At 40.9% G+C, this 22,917-nt stretch overlaps 1 protein-coding gene across 1 annotated transcript in view; it reads left to right on the forward strand.

The window, feature by feature from the left end:
- The window catches only part of SHB (SH2 domain containing adaptor protein B), a 197,788-nt gene that overhangs the window by 113,499 nt on the left and 61,372 nt on the right, over positions 1-22,917 (forward strand). Inside the window, exons 4-5 of the mRNA XM_042448509.1 lie at positions 19,966-20,140; positions 21,413-21,532. Coding sequence (XP_042304443.1) covers positions 19,966-20,140; positions 21,413-21,532 — 295 coding nt within the window. The remainder of the gene's footprint in view (positions 1-19,965; positions 20,141-21,412; positions 21,533-22,917) is intronic.

Consider the following 22,917-nt stretch of genomic DNA (forward strand, 5'->3'; position numbering starts at 1 on the left):
ACCCTGGCTTTCATCTTCCTGCAAATACCACTCCTGTTTTTTTCTGTGCCTGAAAAAGGCTCTGAGGCTGGAACACATGCAGATTCCCCATCCTCACATACAGTCACTAGATTAGAACCTATTGTAAGGGAGTCCATATTTGAGATGAATAGTACAGTGGGTCCTTGGTATCCACTGTGGTTTGGTTCCAGGTCCCACCATGGATACCAAAATCCATGAATGCTCAAGTCCCATTATATACAATGGCATAGTAAAATGGCATCCCATTATATATAGTGGCAAAATCAAGGTTTGCTTTTGGGAATTTATGTATTTTTAAAATATTTTCAAACCTTGCTTTGGCATGTATATATATTTAAAATATTTAGAAGCCGTGGATAGTTGAATCCGTGGATATAGAATCCATGGATAAAGAGGGCCAACTGAATGAAGTATCCGGTTACTCTCATATCTTCCTTGTAAGCCTACCAGAGTTATCTGGCAGCATTCAGAAGGAGAAAGCTCGAGAAATTGGACCTTAGTCTGATCATGCACGTCAGTTCTTATGTTCATATTGCAGCTAATTTACCATTTTCCCATACATTTCAGTGGGAGCACAGAGAACCAAGCTTACCCTGTCTAAACAGTCTTGCTCTGAGTTTTTGTAGTTGTGTGGTTGTTGCTGGAATTGTCTCCTATATGGGAATGCAAAAACAGAATTATTGTCAGGCAACTGACAGGTTATAATACTTAACCAGTGGGCTGCTTTCAGTTTGGTGGTCCACCAGTTGTGTAGGTCTCCTGCCAACCATCAACAATATGAAGAGTAATCACACAGCAGTGCCTTTCTCTCCACTTCAGGCATTTAGACAATAATGGTAGCTAGGTTACATAGTGATACGCCATTGTGACATGGTGCTTACATGTAACGCCATGGTTATCACTTGAACTGAACATGTCAGTTCCTCAAAGGCTAGGGAAAAGAAGATCACAAATCTACATGCTGATGTGGGAATGAAACAGTATGAGCAGTAGTTCTGGAGACAGAACAATCCCACGATTTAATATTTTTACAAGAGATGCCAGCATTTACATACAACTGGGATTCTTTGTGAATTGGATATTTCACAGAATCCAGGAGATCCTGTTTCCCCCCCAAAAAAAAATACTAGTTCCATTCTGTATTCATCCTTGTAGTCTCTATTTTAAATTCTTGTGAAATGTTCTTGTGACATGTAACTTCTGTGAAAGGTGAGTCTTGATTTTCTCTTAACTGAGGTCTATATTGCTTTCGGAATGTGAGCCAATCTTGCCTCTAGATGGACATGGCAGATAGTTTGCTGGTTTAATACCAGCTGTAAGAGCTCTATGCGAGAGGCTAAAGTCGGCAGGTGAGCTTTCTGATTAGCCATTTCAGTAAGTATTCTAATAGCTGTAAACACAGCCAGCCACATTTCTTGTGGTAATTGGTCTGGTCAGTTCAAACTGCCATTATCAAATGTGTCTTGAAGTGCACTCCAGAGGCCTTCTGGCTGAAGAAGCTGAGGCAGAAAATGAAGATTAAAAGGAAGGGCTCCTGTTATGTCAGTTGAATGAGGAGAGCACCCAAGAGGAAATCTCAGGAGTAGTCCTTGCATTAGCCCAGGAAAGAGGCAGTTTGTTTCTATCAAACATGTTCCGCCATGTTGCAAAAGCTACTTTGGCTTTTAATATTTTCATGATGTTTTCTGGTGTAGTAAGAGCAGGGCGAGAGTCAATGTGGTTTAGTGGTTTGAATTTTGGATTACAACTCTGGACACCAGAATTCGGTTCCCAACTTGGCCATGAAACCCCCTGGGTGACCTTGGGCAAGTCACACTCTCTCAACCTCAGGGGAAGGCAATGGCAAACATCCTCTCTTTGGAACAAATCTTGCCAAGAAAACCCCTTGACCCATTGTCTTAGGGTCTTGATAAGTCGGAAACAACTTGAAGGCGCACAGCAACAAGAAGAGCAGGGAATGGGAAGTTTTTCTGTCACCCTTTCACAGTTTGGATGTTGTTTGACATCATTTTAACTGCCATGGCTCAGTGCTATAGAATCCTGGATGTGTAGTTTTGTGACATATTTAGCTTTCTCTGTCAGAGAGCTCTGGTGCCACAACAAACTACAGATCCCAGGATTCCACAGTATGGAGCCATAGAAGTTAAAGTTGGGTCAAACTGCATTAATTCTGCAATGTGACAGCAGCCTCGGTCACTCAGTACTGGAAGAGACAAAAGACTTCAGCCTAATACATCTCTTCTTTGACTGCTATAGCAAAACAGTGAACAAAGGATGCTGGATAGTGGGAGGTCATGGCAGTAATCTGGGGAAATTTTCCAGCGCTTGGAAGTTTGCAACATGTATATTGTGCATTTTGGTTAGTCCAATAAAGGTATCACTGTAAAGTCGAAGGCTTTCATGGCCGGCATCCATAGTTTTTTGTGGGTTTTTCGGGCTATGTGGTCATGTTCCAGAATGCTTCAAAACATTATCTGAAGATGCCAGCCACAGATGCTGGCAAAACGTCAGGAAGAAACTTTTTTGGAACATGGCCCAAATAGCCTGAAAAACCCACAAAAAACAAAAGTATCACTGTTCAATGGATTTTTGGTGTTATTAGATTTACTATAGGGACAACACAGCTGCCTCTGGATAAGGGCTTGGAAGGTTACTCTCCCCCTGCCGCACACACACAACTTGTTGAATTCCCAAGCTGACATAACCAATGGTGACTGGCTGAGGGATTCAAGGAGTTGTAATCCTCCAAAGTAACTTTTCCAGGCTCTGAGGCTTCCTGCCTTCTGCACCATATCCCTCTGCCACAGGACAGGATTTGAACCACTTGAAGCCACTCAGTGCTTTTGAATTACACAGTCTTTGCTTTGCCTACAAACAAAAGAAAAACATAATGACATAAATTCCAGAAACCAATGGAACAGACACAAGAAATGAACAGTCTTCTCATACCAGCTACTCTACTCTGCTTGGGTGCAGAATGAGGGACAAAGGCTGTGGGTGCCATTGTTCCCGAGGGTATGCTGCCATTCTGTGGATAAAGCCTTCAGGGAAAATGTTACTCCATTTCCTTTCACTGAAAATGAATGCTATGATTAGTCATAACTGTGTAACCGGATGCTGGAATGATTCCTTATCGCTAATTGAATTCCTGGCACAAGTGCAACGAGACGTTTGCTGTTGCAAGAAAAAGAAAAAATGGGCTCCCTAAACAGCCTTCTGGCAGGGGATTGTATTTTGATGTTATATTTAATTTAGGATGCAGTTGTTGGGGAGAAAACTGTGTGTTACAAATTGCTCTTCTGCATACCATAATGTACTTTTTATCCTATGTGAAACTGCAGCTGTGAAGCTAATGAGCAATATATATCAACTTTATTTTATCTCTCTGTGTTAATACTTTCTATTGGTTTTTAACTTAATTGAAAATCCTAATTAGCAGTTCTGTTACATTCAATATATACTGAATAGTGAACAGGTGTCTGACTCTCCATGGGGTGGGATATTCCAAAGCTTAGAACATTTTTAAAAGTAATTTCTTACTTGTTCATTTTAAAGGAAGAGGAAAGGATCATTAATACTGTTTATTACTGAAAGAGCAACTTGTTAATATTATTCATTCCTGATAGGTTAATGTCTGTTACATTTTTATTACTGTTTTAAAAAATAATAATCTCCTAGATTACACACACACACACACCAGCTTCATTTTAGGGGAACCTGTTAAAGTGTTACTCACTAGAATGGAAAATACCATAAAGTCTTACAGTTGACACATTCCTTCTAAAAAGTAAAGACACTGGGAATGGTGTTCCTAAAAAGTTAACACATTCCAGTGGTTATTTGTAATTTTGTTCTATTTATTTATTTATTTATTTGGAAGGTGTTAGCCATCATAGAAGAGAAGTAAATCCTTGTTTGTCTCGTGTGCAGTAACAAAAAACCATGGACACTTTCTCCTTGCCTTCAAGAGAGTCTTGGCCTCAAGGGATTTTTTCACATTCACAAGAACAGTTTTTGCAAAAAATGTGTAAAATGTACTAATTGGTTAACCTTCCTACAATGAATTTTATAAAGACCAGCTTCAGTGGACAGGCTGCTTGCATCTTTTTGATCGAGTCCTTCTGTACTTGTTATTCAGCTTTCTTTCACCAAGGGAAAAATCACTACCTTTACATTGAGACATTTTACACAAACTGTAGAAAGTGTTGGGGGGAGGGTTGGAAGTATGTTGTTATGTTCTACTAAATACAAAAAATTGAAACAGATGTTAAAATAATGTGACAGAACAAGAACATGCAACTTAGTGAGATTTTCCCATGTTCCTACATCACACTGACCATAGGTAAAGAAATGGTTCTTTAACCATGATGTGTATGGTGCCTGAATTGACCCACTTATTTGTTTAGTTGAGGCAGACAAAAACTACTTTATACTTACCTGTTTAGTATGAAGGAAAAAAATTGTATCATACATAATTAGCCCCATGGTGCTCTTTACTTGAAGTTGAATTAAATAAGATTTTAGATTAGAATAAATCCTACTTACTTCGAAATAATGCTAATAAGACATGCTTTCTATGGCCATTCTGTTTTCAGTACATGTTGGGATTATTATGTGACTTGTTAATTTTTCTTAAAGCCATTTTCATATTAAAGTGACTTAAATATAATAATAATAATAAATAATAACACTTTTATTTATATACCGCCTTTCCTTCCGATCAAAGCGGTTTACATCATTAAAATTCTATGATCCAAGTCATAGTACAATTATCAAACAATCCATACAATTCCAGAAATACAATCAAAAATTTAAAAAACATATATAACGACTGTCAGGCATTGGATAAGAAACTTCATCCATTAGGGACCAAGTTCTACAAATCACGAGGGTATGTTTTCCGGAAGAGATAAGTTTTTAATGCCTTCTTGAAGGTCTCCATTGTCAAGCTCAGACGAATCTCTTCTGGAAGCGCGTTCCAATGAGTTGGAGCCATTGTAGAATAAGCTCTTTGGTGTGTCACTGCCAATCTTACTTTGGCCATTCAAGGACATATTTTCCTGTTGTTCTGAGGGTGCGGGGCGGATTATGTAGGGAGAGACGCTCCTTCAAGTAACTCGGGCCTAAGCCATGTAGGGATTTATAGGTAATGACCAACACTTTGTATTGCGCCCGGAAGCTAATTGGCAGCCAGTGTAAAGATTTTAGTACAGGTGTTATATGGTCGGTTCTAGAAGTTTCCGCGACCGATCTGGCTGCAACATTTTGAACCAGTTGAAACTTCCGAACTTGGTACAAAGGGGTAGCCCCATATAGAGTGCATTACAGAAGTCCAAGCAAGAGGTTACCAGTGCATGTACTACTGTTTCAAGGTCCCTCCAGTCCAGACAGGGACGCAGTTGGCGTATCAGCCGAAGCTGGTACCAAGCACTCCTGGCCATCGCATCAACTTGAGATGATAACTGTAACGATGAGTCCAGGAGTACTCCCAAACTGCGAACTTTGTCCTTTAGGGGGAGCGTAACCCCTTCCAGAACTGGGTGGCAAATTTCCCCGTCTAGGTCAGGGGCACCTATCACGGGTACCTCTGTTTTCTCTGGATTCAGCTTGAGTTTGTTTTCCCTCATCCAGCCAATTACTGACTACAGACAGGCATTCAGGGGAGAGATGCACTCCTTAGTCACTGCATCAGCCGGAGACATGGAGAGATAGATCTGGGTGTCATCAGCGTACTGATAACACCGTGCTCCATACCTCCGGATGATCTCTCCCAGCGGCTTCATGTAAATAGCTTATATCTCTTTACTTCTTGGGAAAGGACAAGATTGACGAGATCCCTCTTTGATTCACTGTGAAGTGGTTTCATCACAGACAGTAACCAGAACAATTAAGAGCCAGCATGACGTAGTGCACTAGGACCCTGAGCATTGGACTAGGACCCTGGAGACCAGGGTTCTGATCTCTGCTCAGCCATGAAAACCCACTGAGTGACATTGGGTGAGTCACACATACTGAGCCCTAGAAAAACCCTTGATAAGATGTCCTTAGGGTCATCATAAGTTTGAAATGACTTGAAGGCACAAAACAACAACACAGTGGCCAGCACAACAGCTACAGATGTAATCATGGTCAAGATGTGCATGCTCAGAGTAGTAGGATTCTTCATTTTCATTTGGCACTTGGACAGGAGACTGCCACTAGTTTTGCACAAAGAGATGAAGTGCTTTACTTTTGTCAGGAAACTTGGGAAATTATGTGGGAAGAAAAGGCAGGGAAACTGCATTATTGCAACCTTGTCCAATTCCTGGAATTAAGTAAACATATTGCATTTTTCTGCTCCTATGCATGAATGTGATGGGATTTATCTGCCCAGGTGGCTGCTGGGCCTGGCTTTACAATAAGAGGAAAGGAAAGGATGTGTATGCACAAGAGAGCCAGCATGCTGTAGTGGATTGAATTTTGTATTGGGACTTTGGGAGACTAGGCCTCATATTCACACTTAGCCACAGAAGCCAACTGAGTGATCTTGGGCAAGTCACACTCTTTCAGCCTCAAGGGAAGACAACAAATCATGCCAAGATAACCTCATGTTATTGAATGGTAAAATACAATGTTTCATGATTAAAACAAGAATCATGAGAAAGAGACTAGCAATGAAAGCAGTTTTTCCCCACTGAGAAAAAAGCTTCCACTGGTAGTCAGTGCTGCTGATACTCACTGGAGAACCTACATCTTTTAAGTAGCATTTCAGAATGTATTCGCTGGTATAAGATACATTATGGGAAACCATTTTTTTCATAACTTGTTTGTATTCACAATGGCAACAGCTTTTTAAAAAAGATTGCTGCTCCACTGAATTGATGTACTTCTTGTTCTAATGTATTATTACAATATGAACTATAGAATCAACATGTTTAAACTTCTTTGAAGTTATTCATTTGGATTATTTTCCAAATTCAATGAATACTTGCTGCTGCTGCTTCCCACACAGGTGTGATGATTATGTGCAATATATATATATATATATTTCGCTTGGAGGTGGTATCTGAAAAACTGAAACAGTGGCTTACTTGTCTTTTTGACACTGAAACAGCAATCTGAATATTTAATATAATTTTTTTTTCAATAGCAAAATGCCTTCCGCTGGAGGGCAAATTCATGTGCTGCTGAAAAAATGTATTCTGGAATTGTGAATTACAAAATATGTGAAATCCCTTGGCCTTGCAGCTACATAAACTTATTTTGAAGGGTATGTGGGAAACTAGTAAATGTATTTTTACAGTCCATGATTCTTACAGTTTTAATAAAAAAAACCCATGGGCTCCCAGGAGTGACATAGGCAGTGGGAGTTGCGTGGCATTCCTGGACAGCATCCACTTGAGCCATAGCCCTTGTCTTTAGAGTGTAGGCAGGGCTATATTTTTGCCTGACTTCCTAGTACTGCATCAGCTGCTTCCTCTCCAGCTTAGTAAATGTGACGTAAGGACAAAGCCACATGGGGTGGGTATAATCATTTTATGTAAAATGGATTGGTCTTGTTCTTGTTAATTGCTGTTGTTAATTGCCTTCGAGTGGACCCCAGCTCATGGCAACCCTGTAGATGAGACATCTCCAAGATTCCCTATCCTCCACTACTCTGCTTAGGTCCTCCAAATTCATATCCATGACCTCCCTGATTGCATCCATCCATCTGGCATGTGGCCTTCCTCTGTTTCTAATACCCTCCACCTTTCTTATCATTATTGTCTTTTCTAGTGATCTGTGCCTTCTCATTGTGTGGTCAAATACAACAGCCTTAGTTTGATCATCTTGGATTCTAAGGAGATTTCAGGCTGGATCTGTTCAAGGACCCATTTGTTTGTCTTTTTGGCTGTCCACGGCATCCTCAGCACTCTTCTCCAGGACCACATCTCAAATAAGTTCTTTTTCCCTCTGTCTGCATTTCTTCAGGGTCCAGCTCTCACATCTGTACATGAAGATGGGGAACACAGTCGATTAGAATAAACAATTTTGTCTCAAAAACAACTTGGAAGCAAGCATTCATTTAAGGCAATTTGGCTACTCCATCCAAAGGGGCTATTACTCTGTGATGAAGCTCTTGATTTGTACAGCGAAGTCTCAGGGTCAGACCCTTGCATCTGTTAGAAAGTAGACAATACCGATCTAGAAAGGGCAATGACCTATTTTTTGTATGCTTATATGAAGAAATCCAAAAGCAGGATTAGGCCACTGGTTGCTGGTGGCGCTCCATTCCACGTTTTGGCTAGCTTTAAAGGATTTCCCATTTAGGAATAGAGTTCAGCACCTTGGAGAACTCCTTTAAGGTCAGGCTTGAAATCTGGAGTAAATTCATCACCCCCAGTGAGACACCAGCTGCCACTGGATTTGGCTCTGAAACATCCGCAAGAGCTCTTGGAAAGAATGTTAATAAATGGGAGAAAAATGCAGTAAATATATTGGTAGCTGTGACCATTTGTGTGATTCAGTGGAGAAGTATACACAGGTTGAGTCTCTTATCCGGAATTCCAAAATACTTTCAAAGTCCAAAATTGTCAGTTACAAGAAACTTTTAGACTAGTGACTCATGCAGAAACACAGCAGGCTGAACTTTGAAGCACTCTGAAAATAAATGTTTTATAGCATAAGAGTTACGTTTTTATCCAGTTTTTATCCAGAAAAAGTATACCAGAACTATCAAAGGTTTTATAAAAAGTGATTATCCCAAATTTAATGAACATAATTCTTTAGTAAAAAAAAGACCAAAAAAACCAAATAGGTTCCTTTTGTAAGACTTTAGTCTCTGTATGTAATTTGAACCTCATTCCCAGTATAGTCATTAACATGGGAATAAATCATATTGGACACAATGGTAATTAATTTGAAGTAGCGAGCCAGCATGCCACAGTGGTTTGAGCATTGGACTGTGACTCTGGAGACCAGAATTCAATTTTCACTCAGTCATGAGACCCACCTTGGACAAATCACATATTCTCAGCCTTCAGGGGAAGGCAATGGCAAAGCACCTCTGAACAAATCTTGCCAAGAAAAACCCATGATAGGTTCACCTTAGGATTGCCATAAGTCAGAAACAGCTTGAAGGCGCACAACATACACAACAGACAAGCATAGGAATGTTCTGTTAAACATGTTATTTCCATACCTTTTTCACATACAATTAGCCAAGGTAACTTGTTTTGCTTCCCATAATGTTAAATAATTGCTTGAAGCTTTTAATTACTAGCAAGTTGTTGTAACGATTTAGGTTCTGTCAGTGGTGTCTGGCTGTCTGATTTGTCTCAATACAAATATTCTTTTAAGGGATTATATACGTGTCTTCCACAAAGACAGACAACATAACATTATTGCTTTTTAACAGAATAAATAAATGAAACGTAATTAAATGTTATGAACTATTTGAATCAGCTAATTCCTCCCAACACCCTTGCTTTGTGATTATGGTTTTGCATGCTTTTGAACAGTTTAATAAACCAATATGCAGGGTTTTTTCATTGAAGTAAATTCATCTATTTTCTTCCTATGTGGATGTACTTTCTATGTGGGGAACTTTCTGTGTGGGGACAGTATCTTCTATGAGGAAAACCTTCTTTAGATATTGTGAGAATGAAGTGTATGTACTCTTGTAGTCTTTCATCATTTTATACCTGGGAGCCACTTTTTCCCCATAATACAAAATGTTTACTTGTTGCATATATCTATTTTTCTGACTTTGCCCAAATATAACATGATAGAAAGTCAGCAGATCAGAATGCCAAACTGTCCTTTGAAGTGGAATTGCCACTTCAAACCATTGTTTGTAATGAACATTATCAAAGTTTGTATCTACGCAAAACAGTTCATGGTTTAGCTCTTCTTGCCTCACTTCTTTAGTCTCGCTGCTCGAAAGGTATCCAGCGTGCCTCAGAGGCATTTCCCTATATGTGACCTCTATATCAGAGTTTAATAACTAGTCTATAAGGAGGACCTTGTCCACCTTGCCAACTCTTTTACAGAGCCCTTAACCTTCTTCGCAAAAACATTTCTCCCACTCAGCTCAGAAAAAGTATCTGCCTTTCCACAACAGCTGATCTGGGAACCCAAACTCTTACCTATAGACAGTGATTTGAGATTAGGACTAGGGTTTTTTATCAGCTCTGTAGAAAGTGTTGTCTTTCTGCAGTTGACCTGGCTGATAAAACCTGATGAAAAAATTCTTAACTAAATATGATAGGGAAAATATGAGCCTACCTGTTTATTTTTTATTATTATTTTATATTTATTTGTTAGATTTCTACAAAAACAATCAATGATGTGTATAGCAGACCACATTAAAGCATTAAAACCAACAGGATAATGAATAATTATGAAGCCCATAGCACAGTTTATAAGGCTAAATGAAAACAGTCTGTTGTAAAGACATTTCTCAAAACAACAAAGGGTGGAAATCAATCCAAAAGGAGTGTGTTGTATTACCTGGGAGCAAATCAAGAAATACTTCTCCAGCAGACCCATAAAGTGAGTACAGATATACAGGTTTGAAAAAAAAAGTGGGGGGGGGAAATTGGGGGGAATGTTGGGTTTTTATCAAGAACTTTTTGTGTGTGTGAAATGCTGGAAAACAAAAGAATTGTGGAATACTTTGTTCTAGAATTAAACAATAAAATGTTTCATACAGGTTGAGTCTCTTTTATCTGGAATTCCAAAACCTGAAATCCAAAATGCTGTGCTGCATCTGTGACTGAGATAGTGACACTTTTGCTTTCTGATAGTTCAGTGTACAGAAATGTTGTTTCAGGCACAAAATTACTTTACAATACTGTGTATTAATTTACCTAAAGGCTAAGTCTATAAGGTGTATATGAAATATAAATGAATATCATGTTTAGACTTGGGTCCCATCTCCAAGATACCTCCTTATGTATATGAAAGTATTTCAAAATCCAAAAGATTTAAGGTTCCAAACATGTTGGATGGGAAACCTCATCCAAAGTCCCTATATTGAGTCCCTGTATTGGGAGAAAGGCAAGATATAAGTAAATAATAATAACAACAACAACCTGTATTTTGTTGCTGTTGTGAGCCTTCAAGTCATTTTTGATTTATGGTGACTGAAAGGAAAACCTGTAACAGGTTTTCTTGGCAAGATTTGTTCAAAGGAGGTTTGCCAGTGCCTTCCCCTGAGCCTCAGAGCATACAACTAACCCAAGGTCATCCAGTGGGTTTCATAGTTGAGATGAAAATCAAACCCTATTCTCCAGAGTCTCAGTCCAGCACTCATACCACTATACCACACTAGCTCGCAGGGAAAGTTACCACCAGTAAATCTCTTATTCTTGGCTTTTTTCAAGAGGGTTTAACCACAGAGAGAGAGAGGTGGGGGATGTTCATCACATCATCAGTTTTGATAGCCATGTAGGGCACAAAGCTCAAAGTAACAGGTGATAGCACTCATCTCTCTGTACACACTATACAAATCCTCAGGATCTGGAGGCTGAGAAGAATCCCATAATCCTAACATAGGCCTGTTACAGACTGCCAAAATAAAGCTGCTTCAGGTCTCTGGAGGTATGTTATTTAAATGATGCATGGGTCCTAAGAGTCCGGAGGTCGCCCCAAAGCCACACTCCATTCTTAAGCACTGGAGTGCAGCTTTGGTGCAGCTTTTGGATTCTTAGGACCCATGCATCATTTAAACAGCATACTGCCAAAGAGACCCGAAGCAGCTTTATTTTGGCAGCCTGTAACAGGCCATTGTTTGGAATCTAAATCAAAGTAGATTTTGTGAGGATGGAGGCGTATGCATACAATTTTTCACAATAGGCCATTGACTTCTCCAGCATCCTCTTGTACCAAGAAGGTCTCAGAAACTATGGGAAAGCACTGCAGGTCTGTTATATGCAAACATGATAGCAGCAAAGACATTATCATTGTTTGCTACCATCACTGCTACAGCCTAGTGCCACGGTGGCGAATCTGTGGCATGCATGCCCTCTGGTATGCAAAGCTGTCTGGCAGCCACAGTAAGTAGGGGTGGAGGGCAGGGCCTGTGTGCTTGGCCCGGTTCTATGTCATGGTTTGGTTTGCCTCCGGAGAACCAGCCTGGCTCCTTGCCACAGCCCGGTTCTCCCATAGAAAACTGCACTGTGACAAGGAGGGGTGGCACATAGCCCTTCTTGCATGCTATGGGATTCTGGGAATTGTAGTTTTGTGAGGTGTAATGAGGCCATCCATGGGGTTTTCTTGGCAAGATTTCTTCAGAGGAGTTTTGCCATTGCCTTCCTCTGAGGCTGAGAGAGTGTGACTTGCTCAATGTGTCCCAGTGGGTTTCATGGCTGAGCTGGGATTCAAGCCCTGGTCTGCAGAGTCACATGCTCAAACTGCTGCCTCTCTTTGTTTTTGTTATTGTGCTGTGCCTTCTGTGCTTTCTTATGCTTCTTGTTGTTGTTGTTATTGTGTTCCTCCAAGTCATTTCCAGTTTATGGGCCCAGAGCACCCTTCCTCCCTTCTGAGCACCGGTTCCTGGTGACCTTAAAGCGAAACTATCATGGGGCAAGCTTCATCAGAGGGGGATTTCCATTGCCATCCTCTGACTTGTGTGTATGGTATCTTCAGGTCATTTGTGACGTATGGCAACCCTAAAGTAAAACTATCATGGAATTTTCTTAGCAGGTTTCATCAGAGTGGGGTTTGCTATTACTAGCCTGAGGCTGAGAGAATGTACCTTGGGTTTTTCCCCTGGGGGTCCCGCTTGCAGAAGTTCCCTCCCTGGCACCAGGTGAGACCTGGTGCAGGAACACCACTGAGTTTGGGCACTCGGTCTCTAAAAGGTTCTCCATCACTGGTCTAGTGTCTTCAAGTGGACTCTAACCCATCTTCTGCCCAATTGATCTCCAGCCATACTCTAGCTGCCATCTTCCTGTTTTATCTCACTACACTTCCCATTCAAAAAAATGAGCAGATCTGGTTCTTCCAGAGAAAATAGGATGCTTAGAAGCAATAGCATTATCTGCCCAAGCCATGTTCACATTTAACCAGAGCTTTGATAGTCCTGCCAGCAAACCAGGCAAGAAACTCTCCAAGTGCATTCAGGAAACTGTTTTGAACTGTCAGACCCATGAAATAAACACACCATGCCTAGAGGGGTTTGTATGTTTGGTCAGTCCAAAACTAATCATATACTGACCTAACCTAACCTTACCAGGTACCAAATCCACCAGACCAGAATATCAGATCAAGGGTGTGTTCTATCACATTCAGAGCCAAGTAAAATCCCAACTGGGTGATCTCAGAGTGAAGGGTGAAATCCTCCCAATTGAGCCAGTTAGTGTGATCCAGTATCATTCCAGCTAGCTTAGAAACAAGACTGTTGGGGAGCACAGTGATCAGTACACCAAGAGAATTGCTATATTGCCCTAGCCTCTTCATTGCAGGAACCTGAATTTATAATTGGCAGGCTGCTGTTTGGAATATCTGCTTAGTAAGAGAGAATCTCTATAGTTTGCAGTGACTCTACTTAATCGCAGTGTTAGACTGCTGTACCACAGAATAACCCATGGTCTTTTCATCTTATGAATGTGGCAGCTTTTCCATCTCTGTTTGTTGTTGTTGTTAATTGCCCTTAAGTTGCCCCCAATGTATGGTGACTCTATGGATGAGATATCTTCAAGCCTCCACTTTTATCCTTTTATCCTCCACTGCTCTGTTTAAGTCTTGTAGATTCATGCCCATGGTCACCCGGATTGAGTCTATCCTTCTGGCCTTTGGACACTTTCAACTGCCCTCCACCTTTCCTAGCATTATTCTCTTTTCTAATGAGTCATGCCTTCTCATGATGTGACCAAGGTACAACAGCCTTTGATCATCTTGGCTTCCAGGGAATTTTCTGGCTCAAGAACCCACTTGTTGTCTTTTTGGTTGTCCATGGTATCCATCTCCATAGCTGAAGTGAAAATGGGTCCAGCCCATGGTTTGCTGAAGTTTACGTAGATGCTCTTGTTGGTTTTAGTGGAACTGAGCTCCAACCATTGCATGCAGGGTTCTTCAGTAATAACCAAAACAAATAAATGACTTCAGCTTCCCTCTCCCACTTTTAGGATTTTATTGAAATCAGTGGAAGTATTTCTGAAAGGTAACATTTGCACAGCGGGAGATCAGGACAATACTGGTTCAGCTCACTTACCTTAGCCCTCTTGTTTACATATTTGACTTCTTGTTTGCACAGGGGCCTACATAAGGCAATGTACAGGTCACCATTCCCTGCACAGTACAAAGTTTTGCTGTGATAAAACACTGCATTTCCAAGAGAGGTCCCTCCCTATAACATTATACTGGACTTGCTTTGATTATTTACTCTTGGTATTCCTGCACACAAAGAAATCCTGACCGGATTATAACAGAATTGGTTCCTTTAAAGTTGCTCTTGAATCTTCCTTCATAATGATCTCCTAAACACTAAGCAGCCCATTCAGTAAAGAAGGTTTCATCTTATATAGCTTAATGACTATTTAGGAGGCTGCCTAGCTTCCTAAAAGAAATTGGGTTTTTATTCCCCTCTCTCCAGTAGACTTTGACAAGAGGCAACATAAATTCTTAAGACTGCTGCACTCTATTTTATTGTCTCATGATGAAAAAGTAACTAAAAATACATCTGTACCAATATAGGAAAGTGTTTAGCTTCTTTTTCCAGTCTTTTGTCTAATTCCAGTCTTCTGTCTGTTAAGTCAAAATAATTTTCCATAGTCCCACTCATAGATGGAATTTTGCCAGTTGTGTCTATGTTGCTAGAAAACTGAAGGATTTCCTTTTAAACTTAAGAAAGTCTTAAACTTTTTCTGGTAATCAGATATGCTGGGTAGACCACTTCCTTAGCCTCAAGAAACATATCAAGAGCTGGCAATTTAATTTCTGACATAATTCTGAAATACTTTATTTGCTTTCCATGTGCCTTTTCTGCCCTGGTGGCCAACTACCATGTTTTAAACCAGTGGTCCCCAAACTGTGCCCTTTAAGAGATTTTGGACTTCAGCTCCCAGAAGCTTCAGCCATGTTGGCCAGTAGTTTGGGGTTCTGGGAGCTGAAGTCCAAAATCCCTTAAAGAGTACTGTTTGGACACCACTGTTTTAAACTCATTAGAAACAAAATCCTAGGTACATAAAGGCAATAACATTTTTTTAATGGTGTTATTGTTAACTGCCCTCAGGTTGTCCTCAACCCATGGTGAATGAGACAGCTCCATTCCTCCCTATCCTCAACTCCTCTGCTTAGGTCCTACAGGCTCAGGCCCATGGTCTCCCTGATCGAGTCTCCCCATCTGGTATGTGGTCATCCTCTCTTTCTGCTTCCCTCTGCCTTTCCCAGCATTATAGTATTTTCTAATGTACAGTCTGCCCTTGGCTTACATGGGGAATCCGTTCCGGACACACATACCCCGCGTAAGCCAAATACCACACATGCTCAAGCCCCATTCAAGTGAATGGGGCTCATGCATGCGGTGGCATGGTGGCGCACGGGTGCGTGCCTCATTCATCCAAATGGGATGTGCCACTCCCATGCGCTCCCACACAGCTTTCAACGTATGCTGAAAGCCACGTATAGCGCACCTGCATATAACGCGGGTGCACTGTATTCTCATGATGTGGCCAGAGTTTGACAGCTTCAGTTTCATCATCCTTGCTTCCAGGAAGAGTTCAGCTTTGATCTGTTCTAAGACCCATTTATTTGTCTTTTTTGCCATTCATAGTATTCTTAGCACTTTTCTCCAGCATCACACCTCAAATGAGCTGATTTTCTTTCTGTCAGTTTTCTTCACTGTCCAGGTCTTGCATCCATACATGGTGATATCTGTACACGGGGAATACAAATGACCGGATGATTTTAACTTTAATGCTCAGTTGTATATCTTGATACTTTAGGATCCTGTCTAGTTCCTTCCCATTCCTAGTCATCTACTTATTTCTTGACTGCACTCTCTGTTCCAATCAATGTTTGATCCTAGGTAAGGAAGTCTTTAACTATTTCAATTTTCTCATTATCTAGGTTGAGTTTATGTAGATCCTCTGTGGTCATTATTTTTGTTTTCTTTATGTTCAGCAGTAAGCCTGCTTTTACGCTTTGTTCCTTCTTATGCTTCCTTAGTAATTGTTCCAGTTCTGTGATGTTTTTCTGCTAGCAGTATGGTGTCATCTGCATATCTTAGATTGTTGATGTTCCTTCCTCCTATCTTTGTTATTCTGAGTCTAAGCCTGCTCTTCATACAGGGACGTAGCTAGGATTTTAGGAAGGGGGGGTCCAGACTAAGTGCCACCATTATAATGGGGCTTGGGTGCAGTGGCACAGCAGCACACACCATTCATTTTTCTAATGGAAGGGGGGTCCGGACCCCAAGAACCCCCCCCCTTGGCAACGTCCCTGCTTCATATGGTACTTTTAAAAATGTAATAGCTGTAAAACAACTAGAATTAGATGGCTGAGATACCATTCCCTTGTAACAGAGCCCTCCTGGCTGGCCTGAAAGAGAAGGAACTGCATAGTTTCCTCCTCTAGATTCTGCTCCCAGGTATCCACTTGGGGGTCTCTCTCCTACACACTGGCTCTGCTCTGAGAGAAGGAGCAGAGAGAGCAAACAGACTTCCAGGCACAAAATGACAAAACAAAATAGCCTTCTCCAGCCAGGTACTCTCCAGACATGATAATAATAATAATAATAATAATAATAATAATAATAATAATAATAATAATAATAATAATAAAGATTTATTTCTAGCCCACCCAATTACGAAGAATCCGGGCGGGTTACAACAATAAAATACATCAGATTAGAATAGAGTTAAAAAATCAAACCCTAGACCTACAACTTCCATCATCGCCACCAAGTTGGGGCTGGCTGTTCTGAAACATTCTCATTCAGTCTCTGACAGGATGGATAGTGGAAGTATTTATTAACATTTAAACTTGATGTTATTTCTGACAATTCACAAATGGGTTGGAGGGAGTGGAAAAAGCAAATGAGAAATTTGTTTTAAGCAGTGTTTCTGATGCCCCCCTCAGCTGTAACCTGAGAAAGAATAAGAGACTCAAAGTGGTACTTTCCCCCAAATCCTCAGAATAATTTGATATAGTAGTTTGCATGGCTGGCAAAATTTGGAGGGCCTGTGTATGGCTATCTATCTGTACCTGTGCTACTTGTCACATTCAGAGGTAGTTTTGGTAATATAGCAAAATACAATAGCACCCAAAATCCACAAAACAGTGATACCTTTATTTCACCAATTAAAATGCATACAATATATGATGCAAGCTCTCGAAGCTCCTTTGCCTTATGAAGAATCCAGTGGAGCTTCAAAAGCTTTCGTGTATTTTATGCATTTTAGTTGGTAGAATAAAGGTATTGCTGTTTTGTAGATTTTGAATGTTGTTATACTTTCCACTAGTTATGTTACTCTTGTTTGCACTGAAAGAAGCAGGTATTTTCCCTTCTTGTCAAAACCATATGTGGAATTAGCATTCATAACATCCTTGCACATGCTGTTTCTAACTATAAGCTTGAAATATCTCGATCAGGATAATTGTCCAGAACTCTGCTTGTTCACTTGGGATTTTGGAAAAGGCTGAGTTCACATTAATACATACAGAGGCAGCAACTTGTACTGGCATTTTAGGTTTAGATACCAAATGTCAGCTTGACCTACACATCTTATGAATTACCATGCTGTGGTAGTTCCCATTTGTTCCTCCAAAAGTCTATAGTAGAAGAAATGTAAGAGATCTTTTCCTTGGGTTGGTAGTATAATGATACTACAGGTTGAGTCTCCCTTATCTGGAATTGTGAAATCAAAAAAAAAATCCAGAATGTAAAACACCTCTGGTCCCAATCTTTCAACTAAGGGAGAATCGACCTGTACAAACAAGCTTGTTACTATTAATAATAAGAGGCTCTCATTTGTGGCTTCATGGAGAGGGCAGTGGAGAATAGAGTTGCCTTCTTCAGTGCTCTATACTGAAGTGTTCCACACCATCCCTAGCCAGTGTGGTCAGCAGTCTGAAATAATAGGAATTATAGTCCAACATATTTGGAGGACACCCAAATCAGAAGAGTCTGCCCTACTATGGTTCTCCCCCCACCTGCCTCCCCCAAATCCTGGGAATGTGTCATCTTCTAACAATTCTCTGCTGAAAAGCTGCAGGCTCTCTCTTTCCCCAGAATGAAGGCTCCCAAGTGTGGTATAGGTGAACACTGAATCTTTATTTAAATGCAGCTGATCTTTCTCCAGATTGATTGTAGCACAAATATGCTACAGCCAAAAATCATACTACTGAATCCTGTAATAAGTGAGCAAATAAACTCTGGATGTACACTAGCTTGTCCCAATCAGCTAATTCCAGCTACTAGTGAAAACATGGCACATGTCAAAGAAAACAGCCATTGGCTTGTATCGGTGTTGTTAATGTGACTGCAGCTATTAGGAAAGGCTATCTAAATGGATCTGCATGCATCTGAAGAATCAGTCTAAAGCTTATGAAAGCTTATGCTACAACTTCTTTCACATAGTTACTGTATATACTCGTGTATAAGTCGACCTCATGTATAAGTCGAGGTGGGGTGTGGAAGCCAATATTATGGATTTTAATATGACCTGTGGATAAGTCGAGGGTGCAGTCAGTCCCTCTGCTCCACTTGCCTCCTGGTGCTCCTTTGAGTGGCTGCTGCCCCCGAGACTTCCCTGCTGCTCTGCTTGCCTTTTGGTGCTCTGTGAAGGCAAGCTCCAAAAAGCCATCTCTGCTCAAAGTGTTCATAGAATCATAGAGTTGGAAGAGACCCCAAGGGCCATCCAGTCCAACCCTATTCTGCCATGCAGGAAATCCAAATCAAAGCATCCCCAACAGATGGCCATCCAGCCTCTGTTTAAAGACCTCCAAAGAGGGAGATTCAGATTTTTTTTTCTCCTTTGTATATTTTGGAGATTTTCTTTTCCTGATGCTTGAGTGGCTCCAGTGTTTCCTCTGCTCCCTTTCCTTTCCTGAAGCAGCCGATCTGGGGAAATCTTCCAGGCGCTGGGCTTGCAAGCAAGCGAGGCTTCTCTGGGGGGAAAACATGAAGGGATCTCTGCTCATGTTTTTAAAGGAGAAGAAACTGCTAATCTTCCTGGCTCTTCATGCTGCAGAGCCCAGTGGAGGACGTCTCTTTTTTGCTCTCATGGAGCAAGTGAGGGAGAGAGGAAGGAAGGAAGCAGGGATGCCTCCACAGCTGCAGGAGCACTGGCGACTCAGGCAAGCGCCGGGGACCCAGGGAGGCAGGCAGGGAGGGAAGGCTGGCAGCCTTTCTCTTAAGGGCACTCTCCCTGGACTAAAAGACCTGCAAATCAACCCCCGGTCCCCTGGAAAGAGTCGCTTTTGGAACTCCATTACCATATATACGCATGTATAAGTCTACCTAAGATTTTGAGATCAATTTTTGGGCATAATTTTTTCGACTTATAGACGAGTATATACTGTAGTCTCAAAAGTGCTACAGGATCTGTCTCAAAGGTGCTTTGTATATGGATATTCCAGACTAACATGGACAGGGGGTGCAAAGTGTGTGGACTGCACCAGGTGACATTCTAAGGGGGGCCTGCCCACTGCTTGAAACCTCAAATGTTGTGAGGACCTGGACATATAATTTCCCATGTTACTATCCACCAAATAATGGCATTATAAATGTGAATGCTATAGATCAGTCTGTGTTTAATGTATTGCAGCAGTTTAATCTTTTAAATAACATTCTGCTATCGTATCCAAGTGTAAAAATGGATGGTGGAGGCAGAAAGTACCCACTTCCTATTAAGGAATTCAGATTAGCCACATCCTTGTGCATCTGGCAAGTTAAAGGATTTATGTGCCATCTATTAAAGCTTTTTTTTTTAATGTGTTGATTTGGAAGTAATTGCTTTGCCTTAACTTTTCTTTCAGTCCAGTTCAACGGGGGAGAAATAAGGCAGTCTTCACCTTCTCCATCTTCAAGCGACCGGCGTCGACAGCTTCGAGCACCGGGGGGAGGCTTCAAACCCATCAAGCATGGTAGCCCTGAATTCTGTGGAATCCTTGGGGAAAGAGTGGATCCAACTATCCCACTGGAAAAACAAATGTAAGTCAAGCTGACACTGACGGTATGGATGAGTGAGGAGGGAGGCAGAAACCATGTTTAGAAGAGGTTTGATTATAGAACTCAGTGGCTCACTAAAGGAGTCTCAGGCCTTATGTCTGCATTATAAGTGACTTAACACAACAGGTCTCTCTTGGGCAGTTTTGCCTGGCATGTCTTACAATAAATCTGCATCTGGTATTCTGCTTTCAGCTGCTTCTGTACAAGGGCCATTTCACTCAGGTTTGCCTTTTTTTTTTAATACACCCTGTGGAAAGCCTAACCAGTACAACAGTATAATGCATGCTTTCAAACATGTTTGGCATGTTCACAACTTATATTTTGCAGTGTTCATTTCATTTAAGGGTACACTTGAAAATGTATATCCTGTGAATAGGTTATTTTTGAAATGTGTGCCTTCAAGTTGTTTTAGACTCATGGCAGGGTTTTCTTGGCAAGATTTATTCGGGGGAAGGGTTGCCTTTGCCTTCTTCTGAGGCTGAGAGAATGTGACTAGCCCAGGGTCACCCATTGGGTTTCCATGCTTTTCTTCCCCCTTCCTCTTTCCGTGATTTGCACTTTTGCTACAATTAGTGAAATTGTTTTACCTAGATAATCATTCTACTGTGTAAGGTGATAGTGTCACTTTAAATAAAACACACTATTGTCTGAGGTCTTTTGTCTAATTGTGTGCTCAGTTACAGCTTTTAATGACAGAGGAGGCTAGGGTCCAAAACACACTGAAGAAATAATCCAATTTGAGACCACTTTAACTACCAAGGCTCAGTGCTAGGGAATTCTGGGAACTGTAGTTTTGTGAGACATTGAGCCTTCTTGTCAGAGAACTCTGGTGCCACAATAAACTACAATTCCCAGGTTTCCCTAGCACTGAGCCAGGGCAGTTAAAGCAGGCTCAAACTGGATTATTTCTGTAGTGTGGTTTTGGCCTAATTGTCCTACATATAGTAATACTTCTGCCTCATATGAAATTCTGCTGGGTAATAAAAGTTGTAAAAATTAACACTGTCATAATTGTCTTCCCATCGTGTTCCAAATGGTTAATTCTATGTCCCCACAAAATCCATAAGACTTCAAAATATTTCACTGGTCCCCTAGTTGTTGGTTTTTAAAACAGCCTTTAAAATATTGTAGCAGCAATGTGAGATGCTTTCTTTCCCTGTTTGTTTGTGTTTGTGTTTTTGGGGGTTTTTTTTACATTTAAGGCAGGTTTATCCTAACTTTTAATTGCTTTGTGGCCTTTGGTCTCTTTTGTAGATGGTATCATGGAGCAATCAGTCGAACAGATGCAGAAAACCTCTTGCGGTTGTGTAAAGAATGTAGCTATCTTGTGAGGAATAGTCAAACCAGCAAGCATGACTATTCACTCTCATTAAAGTAAGTATACTGGGTGCTTTTAAAAGGGGGGAAATAAGAACCAATTTTATGAGCATGACTTATTAAACAGACTTTTTTGGTGCAGCAACAGCAAACAAAACCCATTCATGTTGACACTCAAAGGCCTACCCATACCCATAGGAGCTTTAGAATTCCAAACGTCAGACTGTGTTGCTTTGAATGACAGTTTCTAGATTTGGTTGTAATGCTCCAGGGACGTGCACAGATTTTTTAGTGTTTGCCTAGCTCCTTTTAACAAAATTCACTTTATCTCTTCTAGCAACTGATTAAATTGTTTCTGCTCTTCTGTCTTTTTCCTCCAAGCATTTAATAAACCCATTGTTTTGCTGTCTTCCACCCCTCTTCTTTCCCTGCCCAGCCAATGTAACAACTGCTCTGCACTGACATAGCACAAAGAGATTGTATGGCAACATTAATGCCATCAAGTAAAATAGTCCTTCCACTGATAAATAAACTACCATATAAAGTATTATCCAGTGGAACATGCATGTAAGAATCGGATAAATGATTGTGTAGTGAACAAAATATGCCAACAATTAATCAGAAAAATATAATAAAAAGTCATACAAAATGTTTAAAACCACAAAGATTTGAAGTAAGCAGACTTGGGTATACAGGGGGCCCTTGGTATCCATTGGGGTTTAGTTCCAGGACCACTACCACCATCACCATGGATATCAAAATCCTCGGATGCCGAAGTCCCATTAAATACAACAGCATGGTAAAATAGCACCCTTTTTTATAAAATGGCAAAATCAAGGTTTACTTTTTTGGAATTTATATATTTTAAAATTATTTTCAAGCAGTTGATGGTTGAATCTGTAGTTAACAAATCTGTGGATACGAAGGGCCAGCTGTAAAGTCTCATTGAATTCACTGGGGCTTGCTTCCAAATCAAAGTATTAGATTACTCAAAAGTATATTTATTTATTTAGGTGTTTATATCCCGCCCTTCAGCCCTAATGGCTCTCAGGGCGGCTTACAATATTATTTTTGATCAGACAGTTCCCTGCCCTCAGGCTTACAATCTAAAAGACACGAAACAAAAGGAGAAGGGAATGATGGAGGGAAAGGGGATGAGGTCCAGTGGTTCTTCTCTCCCTCTAAGGCCTGGACCAAGGCAGATAGACTGGAGGGAGGGCTCTTCCTTCTTCAAGTCTAGTCCTGATAGAGCTGGACTTGCCTGGCCAACTCCCTCTCAGGCCGGCAGATGGCAGTTGTGGAGGGCGGAGTCTCCTTCCTTCAGGCTTAGTCCTGATAGAACTGGACTTGCCTGGTGAATTCCCTCTCAGGCCGGCAGATGGCAGTTGTGGAGGACGGAGTCTCCTTCCTTCAGGCTTAGTCCTGATAGAACTGGACTTGCC

Source organism: Sceloporus undulatus, chromosome 2, assembly GCF_019175285.1.
Source record: "Sceloporus undulatus isolate JIND9_A2432 ecotype Alabama chromosome 2, SceUnd_v1.1, whole genome shotgun sequence".
NCBI lineage: Eukaryota > Metazoa > Chordata > Lepidosauria > Squamata > Phrynosomatidae > Sceloporus > Sceloporus undulatus.